An 8,839-nucleotide genomic window follows, 5' to 3' on the forward strand; every position below is an offset into this window, starting at 1 on the left:
AAGGCAGGAGAAGGGGGCAACAAAGGATGAGAATGGTTGGATGGCATCAGCAACTCAATGGACATGAGTTTGAGCAATCTCCGGGAGTTGCTAATGGACAGGGAAGCCTGGTGTACTGCAGTCCATGGGGTCACAGAGCCGGACACGACTAAGCAACAATAACAGACATGAGCCCCTCTTGGTTAAGCTCTTATAAGGGTAAAATAAGTTATATCTGCAAAGAATCCCCAGTACAGGATCTGGCATATGGTATCTGGCTCAATATAGTCTTTCTTGTCAAAGCTGATGCCAGGCAGCTTTCTGTTCAGATGACAGGGGTAAGCTGTTAGGGACAGATGCCCAGAACAATATCTCCTATTGGTTCAGTTCAGTTCAGTTCAGTCGCTCAGTTGTGTCTTACTCTTTCGTAGGTACCCACAAAATGTTTAAGAAGGGTCAGTGATTCTCAATGTAATTGGGGAAAAGAATCAATCAGCTGGGGTTTATTACAATCCCAGACTTCTTGGCCTATCCCTTAATTCCCAACTCTGGAGGTCTGGTGCAGGGTCCAAGAAGCTGAATTTTCCAGAAATACCCCATACGTGCTCAAAGAACCACACTCTCAGAAACCAACCCATCTATTCATGGGTCTTTACCAAGTGGCTATGACATGCCAGGTCAAGAATAATCTTCTTTGTAGGGACAGAGAAAGAATAAGAAAAGTCTGTGCCCTTGCGGAGTTTAATTTTTAGTAAGTAGAAAATATCAGGTACACAAGTAACTGTAGACAGCCAGTGACAGGTGTTGTAAAGAAAATAAAGTAGGCAGAGGACACAGAATGAGCTTGGGTGGCAGGGAGGGGCTGAGGTCACCGAGGAGTGACAGGAAGGAGCCAGCCAGTAAGCTAGTATCCAGATGGATCATCATTTTTCCCCCAACCTCTCCCCTCAACCCAGGCCCTGCTCCAAGAGTATCTCCAAGGCAACCAACTCCAGAACAGTGACATCCCCTCCTTTATTATCAAGGCCTTCAGAGCCAGGACAGAGGAGATTGCAATGGGGATCTTGACAGCCCCTTCTCGCCCAGCCACGGTACCCACAGGCTTCCTCCAGCCAAGGGCAGAGGTCTGAATCCCTGCCTCTTGGGAACCCTGGCCCCTATCCCACCTCCCTTACTCAAATCCCTAAGATCTCAGGCCAAGCCAGATCCCAGGGCTGATCCAGCAGGTGTGACAATGCCCAGTCTTCAGCCAGCTCTCTTGGGGCCCCCAAAGCACTGCCCGTGTGGGTAGGGCCTCCTGAGCATCCTTCCTGAAGTCCAGGTCCTTGGCAATTACGGGGGTGGGAGAACTGGTCCCCAGGATTACGGAGAACATCATATCACCAAAGAGGATGCCCACCCCTCCTTCCCAGCAGTTTGGATGACACAGTTGGAAAGATGTGAGCCTGGGCCCTCCCCCTAGGGAGAGACTGGGGAGCCACGTGGCACTGTGAGACTCCCAGGGCAGGTGGGCAACCAGGGGCTGGAGGTTCCACGGTCACTTCCTCTTGGCCCGATCTGCCGCGTCCAGGGCAGCCATGTTGCGGGCAGCTGTGATCAGGTGGATGACGCTGATGAGAGACTTGAGCAGGGCGATAGGGGCGGTGATCCAGAGGCCCATTCGGAAAAGACCCACCGAGCCAACTGTGAGAAGGGATCAAGGGTGAGCCAGAGAAAACAGGATGCAGGTGAGGCAGGGGTCTTGTCTCCCCGGGCAGGCCAGACCCCCTCCCATCCTCCTGCCCAGTCCCTCATCTCCTACCTAAAGGTCCCTCGGAGAAATTAAACAGGTAGAGGAGGCAGTAGAAGAGCTCATTTCCAGCACACAGGGTGAACAGAGCAGGCTAAACAAACGGCAAAAAGGCTGCTTGAGCAAGATGGCAGGGCAGTGGCTCCCATCCTCCAACTAAGGGCCAGGGGACCAGGAACTGGGAGAGAGGGGTGCAGGGTGGTGTGGAGAAGATGTCGGGAACAGGGCAGATCAGTCTACCCAAGGCTCCTCACCCTCCCCTTCAGCCTGGAGCCATGGGCAGCACTCACCATAAGGACACGCAAAAAGAGGAAGATATTCTTACCTGGCAATGCTGCAATTCTCACCCTCCTTGTCCTACCTGGAGGTACTAACACCGTCCAGCCCACCCAGGAGGAAGACCACACTCCTGATTATGGCCTAAGGCCTTTAGAGAGCTGGTTCTGCAGACCTCTCTGGCTTCTTCCTCCTTCCCTCACCCCTCAAGCCACTCAGTTCCTCCCTCCTGCGCACACCTGCTGCCTGAGCAATTCACACACACCCTCCCTACCAATCCTGCCCTGGGCCCAGTGCTGGGGCCAGGACTTGCCCTAAGCAAATAGGAAGGGGCAGCAAAGGCTCACTCTGGAGGTGTAGTAGATGCGAAGCACAGGGTTTCCAGACAGGTCGATCATCTTGTGACTTTCACTGCCTCGGACCACAGAACTTAGGGAGAAAGTAGAGGGGGAATCCATGAGCGTGCATCACCAGGAATGCCCACCAAATCCTCAATGCAACCCCCATTACATAAGTACTGGGATTGCCTCTGCTGAAGAGAGTGGGGACTGGGGCACAGCTGAGGACCATTGGGCCAGAAGTCACAGTCTAGCTGGGTAGCTGGAGGAAGCAAAATCAGGATTCAAAAGCCCCATCCCCTTTCCGAAGGGATGTTATCTCTTTGGAATCCTCAAAAGAGTTTTAAAGATTACTGAGCTAACTGTAAAATAGGATGCTGAGTCAGAGAAGATTCGCCGGACTCCCTTAACAAAGCACAGCCAAAAAGGAGACCTCCCCAGAAGCCTGAAGATACCCCCTGAGAAGGTCTCATCCCTCCCCATGTAGCCTCTTCTTCCACCGGTCCCTATCCCCAGAATTGCAGACCTGTGGAGGTGCAGCCAGTGGCTGGCCACATCCAGGCTCATGCTGAGCTGGAAGAGAAGGGTGGCGCGAGGGTACAGCAGGGCCAGGTTGACCAGCAGACACATCGTGGAGCACCGGTCTGTCAGCATGTCCAGCATGGCCCCAAACCGGGTCCCTGAGAAAAATGGTGGAAAGGGGCTGTCAGGGGACAATGGAGCTGTGACAGGGGCCGTATTTGGTGTATCACTCTGATGCAGAGTCTAAGAGTGAAAATGCCCACCATCCACTTAGGGGAGAGGAAAGCAGACTGCTCTGGCTGGAGTGTTAAGGTCAAAGGGCAAAGGTCACCATACCATAAAAGGGGGAAGCCTAGTAGAGTGGAGACAACATTGTAAAAGGGCGTGAGAAAGCTAGCTAGCTCTACAACTCATCAATCCATAACCAAAGGTCCAGGTCTCAAGACAAGAAGATTTGAAGTCTTAGGGAAGTCTGTTCTTCCGGTCTGAAGAACAGATTATAAAAAATGAGGTCAACCCTCCAGAAACTATCTCCCTTCCTTCTCCATCCTCCCTCTAAACATGCCTTCTGGAATGCTGATTGCTTGTGTCTGGCACACAGCAGATGCCCAATAACCTGTTGAAAGGCTTTTTATTCAGAAAAGCCTCTAGCACTGCCACTGCCATGCCCAGTCGCGCTCGTTCTCAACAGGGAGCTTCAATCCCTTCTGCTCCAAAACCAGGTCATTCTAGACTGTCTTCTACAGAGATGGGAATAACAGCCCTCGGATTCCCGAGTACCCGCCCACCCCGAGGTCCTGAGGAAGCAGGAAAAAGGAGGCAGAGGGTTGTGGGACAGGCTGTTAGAGATGTCTGTCACCTTGATTAAGGACTCGAGCAGCATGTCCATCGAAAGCGTCCAGAAGTCCGCTGAGCAGGTAAAAGGAGGAGGCCGTGAGGGGGCAGCAGGGCATGAAGTAGAAAGAAATGATGGCGAAGACAATCCGAGCATAACCTTGGAATTGAGACAGGGTGAGACAGGGCAGATCTGGGAGCCTGCCCAAGGCCCCTGGCCCTCCCGTTCCGCCCGGAGCCGCGGGTAGCACTCACCGATGAGGTTAGGCACAAACAGGAAGATATTTTCGCTTGCCATCGCGGAGGTCCCCTGGCCGCTCTGGGCCTTAACTGGAGGTGCCAACTCTGTCCCAGCCCCGGTGCAGATTCACTCTCCAGCCCGGCGCATCAGCCACGCCCACTGCGTGCAGGTCCCTGCCGGGTCCCAGATGTTCAAGCTCGCTGCCGGCCGGAGCATGGGCCGACCCAGCTGTGCGCCGGGAGCAGGGGGCGCGCACACCCCGCCCTTCCTATGGGCAGACGCTGGCCTCCGCCTGCCTCGCGGGAGCTCCCGCCTACAGCTGCGGCCCCTGCTGCTCCAGCTGCGCTCGGCTTCCGGAACCTACTTTTCTGCGTTTGTCCTTGCAAAATTAGAGAAAGGAACGAGACTTAAGAAATGGATGCGTCCCCTTTAAGATCTGCCCGCTTCCTTTTCCTTTTCTTCCCTCCGCCCCTTTCCATCGATTCGTACCAAAGTACAGAGGGAGGAGAGGGGGCAAAGAATCATCGACGCTGAGCAAAGGAAGGGGCTTAAAAGGACAGATCAAAAGAGAAAGAGGTCTAGATAAATGTCTCTACTTTCTTTTCTGCGGAGGATATTACTCCTGGACATAATGGCAAAAAGATCCCGCCATCCAGAGTCTTTGCACCCCCAAAAGGCAAAGTTATTTGGTACAGCCCACATTTTCCCTTCCCCGCCCCCTCTCTCGGCTCTCATTTGCTGTCGCAGGCTCCAGGCAAAGAGATGACGTCCAGAGAGGCTGGAAGGCGGCCTGGGGAGGGGTTGTTTCTCGCCTGCCCCTAGTGGTGGGAGGATTAGGTGCCAAGGTCCACCGTCCGTGATCTTCCCAAGTTTCTCAAGCCACTGACGCTGGGGTCACTGCCCGCAAGGAGGGACCCAGAGAGGGTGGAGAAGCCGGGGAAGCGAATGCGACCAGCTGGGAAAATGCCCTCCCCCATTTGGTTCTAGAATCCTTAATTTCCTGGCAACGGGGCTGCGGAACGTCCTCAGACGCCAAGGTTTTTATAGCAACGGCGCCTTCCCGGGTTCCCCTCTTTCCAGCCTTCCTCCCCAACTCCCAAATCCCCCGTCCCCACGGCCCGTAAAAGGGCTCGTTAGACCTCTCCGTCTCCCCTCCTGCTGAGTAGCCCAAGATTTCGACACGTCTGCCAGGTTGGGGGCGGCAAGTGGGCTGCCTTGTCTTGGGAAGGGCCTTGGGTGGGAAGAAGGAAAGAGAGGGCCCCTGCTGGGCGAAGTAAGGGGTAGGAGAGGTGGGTGTTGTGGGCCTCCTACCTCCTCCCTCCCCTAGGAAGATTTAAAGCAACTATTTCTCTCCCCCCTCCCCTTTTTTCTTTTTTCTTCAGAGAGAGAACTGACACAGTTCTCCAAGGCCCCGGGGAATGGTGGTGGGTTGGGGTTGGGAGAAGTGAGCTGGTTTTGCAGCCTAACTCGGGCTCCCACTGTCCCCAGGGGAATGTCATCCACTCTTGCCAGGAATGAGGAGAAAAAGGGCAGCCGGCCATCCCAACCCACAACCCCTGCAACCTCACTGGGCTGCGATCTGGTGAGCCCTGGGGAGGGGTTCTTGGGGTGGGGGTGAAGTGAGGTGGAGTGTGCTCAGGCTGAGGACACTGAGACTGCCAGCCTTCAGACTCCGGCCTCAACCCTGAGCCCAGAGCCTCCAGCCTGGAAACCTCCAAACCCTGCACTTCCATGTGGGAACTCTAAGGCTGAACCCCCCAACTTTCCGTTTTCCAGAAGGTTTCTCGCTCTGAGGAATTCCTGACACAGATCAGCACGGAACTCACTGACGAGGCCTTGTTTGTTGCTGCCTACCACATGAATCCTGTGCCCATCAAGGAAAAACAGACACAAGACCGAGGGACTCAGATATCCAAACACGGTGACTCCCCACCTGAGGACCCCTGTGTCCAGAGACCCACTCATACCCCCAGTTCCAGTCCCTGAGCCCCCCAACCCACCCGCAACTGACCTCTCCAGGGGTCTGTCCCCAGCTCCCCCCGGCTCACAGCAGCCCTGGGACCACACAGCGCCTCCCCACCCACTAACCCAGTCCCCATCCCCCACCCCTGACCAGGAATCTCCTTAGCCCCTTCCTCATCTCTTTCTGGCTATGGGGATAGTACTTTCTCTGACTGGGGCCTCTATTTCCAGTGTTCTTCACCAAGACCCGAGGCACTGATACCCGGTGAGTGAGGCTTCACAGGAGATGCCCTTTGTCTTGGGAGAAAGATGAGGAGCCTGTAGAGGAGAGAGCCAGGGTTTGACAACATCCCAGCAGGGTAGGGGGATTTTACACCACATAGTCCTGTTCTGTTCTGCTCCAAGGATTGCTCCAATCCTTGGCTTGAGTTCTCACCTCTCTCCTTTCCCTTCCGCCATCTCTAGCTCCGACAGAAACCGTACCCGCACGAAGGTACATCTCCTGCCATCCCCTCGTGAGAAGGTATGCGCTGGATCCAGGGATGACAAGGCCATTCGAATAACCTTACGGTTAGAGTTCACATGATATACCAGTCCCTGTTTTAGGAACTTGGGACACAAATGAATGACACAGTCTCTGCCCTTGAAAAGGTCACAGTTTAGTGTGGGGCCAGTCAAGTAAATGGCCAGTTACAACAAATATGGTTAAGTGCCCACGACAGAAATGGAAACAGCGAGAAGAGCACTTACTCGCAGCCGCAGTTGGGACAGGAAGGAAAGGAATCATGGAGCTTCCTGGTGGAGGTGACACTGAAAGAAAGAAATTTCTAGGGAAAAATGAGGTGGTCAGGGTATTCCAAGTGGTAGGACTTGTATGAACAAAGAGGTGAGTCTCAGGAGGATGACCGTGGGTATAAGTGTGTATTCTTTTTTGTTGAAATTAATTTATTTTTTGGCTGCACCAGGTCTTAGTTGCGGCATGTGAGATCTAGTTTGCTGACCAGGTATTGAACCTGGTCAGGGCCCCCTGAATTGGGAGCACAGAGTCTTAGCCACTGGACCACCAGGGAAGCCCCTCTGTGTGGGTCCTTTAGGGCAGGGGAGGCAGTAGGGCCAGAAGCAGTTTTACTGCTGGACTGTGCAGGCCTGGCACCCAGCGACTCATCAAGGGACTTTATGTGTGTTTTATTAAGACCCAGAGATGTTTTCCTGCAGGTGAGGAGTCATTGAAGAGTTTTGAGCAGGGGAAGTTGGGATTTTAGATCCATCACACTGGTGGTCAGTGGAGAGAGTGAACTGGAAAGGGAAAGATCAGAGGCTGGAAGGCCAGTTAGGAATTGGAGACCAAACTAGAGATGAGTAGGTCCTGAATATTCACAGTAATAATAGAGATGAGAGAAAGGGTAGATATGAGTAATAAAGACCAGGAAGAATGAGTTTGGTAATTGATTAGAAATGGTAGGGGAAAAAAGAAGGAATCAGAGGGCTCCTAGTTTTCTGACTTGGGAAACCTAAGTCTGATGATGCCATGCTTCTGCCCAAAAGTCTACAGTAGGTCTCCATTTCAGAGTCAAAGCCAAAGGCCTTCAATGGCTTACAAAGTCCTACGTGATCTCTCTCCTCCCCAACCCTATTGTCTGTCTGACCTCATTGTCCCTGACTGCTCCCCTTTCCCGTCTCGCCAGCCTTCTCATTCTTCCTGGGGCATCGCAGGCATGACGCCACCTTTGGACAGATTGTGTTTGAGGGGCCCCTGGGAGCTCCAGGTGGAGATACCCTGTATACAGTTGGAAATGCAGCTTCAAAGCTCACTCGTGAGGTCTGGACTGATGCTAGAGATCTGATGTAGGAGAGCGTTGGCAGTTAAAGAGTGTGCAGTTGCCCTGCAATGGGGGTGGAAGGGTTTGTGCAGAGTGATAAAGACAAGGGCACTGAGGATGGAGCCCTGAAGAATCTCTTCAAGAGGTTGGCAGAGAAGAGAGGGATTAATGAAGAAGGCAGAGAAGGAACTAAGCAAATGTTTATTGAGTGTCTATTATGAATGGGGAATGATGGATAGATTTGTGGGTGGATAGATGGATGGAATGGGTGGATCGATGGATGGACGGATGGATGGAAAGAGAATGGTGGGTGGGTGGGAAATGGTGAGTGGATAAATGATTGAGGGTAGGGATTGGATGGATAGGTGAAGGATGGAAGAATAAAGAGACATGAGCCTTGGATCTAAAATCAAGACTCGTATTCTTTTCTAGGGACCTCTCCCTACCAACTTGACGTCTGGAGGATGATCCCAGTTTTGGTGCTGCTCTTGGCCTCTCGTGCCCTCCCCGGACTCTGTCTCTCTGCAACATGTCAAAGCTCCTCTTTCACCGCTCATTCAACAGTTCGGTTCTGGGGGCGTTCCTGGTGAGCAACATCACCCCTGAAGCCTCCAAAGTGTTCCGAAACCATCACACACCTTGCCACCCTCAACTGGCAAGGACACCACCAGCAATGAAAAGCTTTAATAAAGAGACAGAGATCCTCCCCTCCTCTCAACCTGGGCAGTGCTCTTGTGTGACTTCTCTGGGGTGATGTGAAAGGAGCACCCCTGCCCCCTTTTGCCAGATGTATGGGCATATTATTGGAATGGCATATTCCATATTATGGGAATGGCTTTAATTCAGGCAGTTATCCACCTATTATCCATCAGCCTGTTGGCAGAGATGAGTTCAAAGGTTCAGATCCATCCTCCCAGCCAGACTCCTGCATCGTAAGGTCTAGGCCTGTGACATCTGAGAGACTCCGTCCCTGCCACCAGCGTCACTGCTGAGGTCTCTGCGCTTTTGGAGCCTCCTGGCTCTGGAACACATCATGGTGGAAGGCAGTGCTGGAGGCTTTGTGAAATTTGCATTTAAA

General features: G+C 53.1%; 2 protein-coding genes across 5 annotated transcripts; one reads left to right on the forward strand and one right to left on the reverse strand.

Annotated features, from left to right (window-relative positions):
* Positions 1–969: 969 nt before the first annotated feature.
* On the reverse strand, positions 970–4,417 carry CDIPT (CDP-diacylglycerol--inositol 3-phosphatidyltransferase). The gene is made up of 6 exons (XM_086375036.1): positions 3,994–4,417; positions 3,764–3,898; positions 2,909–3,062; positions 2,392–2,473; positions 1,781–1,862; positions 970–1,662 (listed from the first exon to the last, which is right to left on the reverse strand). The coding sequence occupies exons 1-6, from the start codon at positions 4,034–4,036 to the stop codon at positions 1,517–1,519; spliced, it is 642 nt and encodes a 213-aa protein (XP_086231162.1). The 5' UTR covers positions 4,037–4,417; the 3' UTR covers positions 970–1,516.
* Positions 4,418–4,689: 272 nt separating this feature from the next.
* LOC147345159 (putative protein T-ENOL) lies at positions 4,690–8,479 on the forward strand. Of its 4 annotated transcripts, none has more exons than XM_086375038.1 (6): positions 4,690–5,016; positions 5,468–5,561; positions 5,756–5,900; positions 6,173–6,206; positions 6,407–6,464; positions 8,194–8,479. In XM_086375038.1, the coding sequence occupies exons 2-6, from the start codon at positions 5,472–5,474 to the stop codon at positions 8,227–8,229; spliced, it is 363 nt and encodes a 120-aa protein (XP_086231164.1). In that variant the 5' UTR covers positions 4,690–5,016; positions 5,468–5,471; the 3' UTR covers positions 8,230–8,479. The 4 variants fall into 4 exon arrangements, with proteins under 4 accessions (XP_086231164.1, XP_086231165.1, XP_086231163.1 ...); XM_086375037.1 differs by lacking the exon at positions 4,690–5,016 and adding an exon at positions 5,023–5,170; XM_086375039.1 differs by lacking the exon at positions 6,173–6,206 and having other exon boundaries at positions 4,713–5,016.
* The last annotated feature ends 360 nt before the right edge of the window (positions 8,480–8,839 follow it).

Source organism: Bos grunniens, chromosome 25 (assembly GCF_055505025.1).
Source record: "Bos grunniens cultivar Pamir isolate PY7600 chromosome 25, Bosgru_T2T1.0, whole genome shotgun sequence".
Taxonomy (NCBI): Eukaryota; Metazoa; Chordata; class Mammalia; order Artiodactyla; family Bovidae; genus Bos; species Bos grunniens.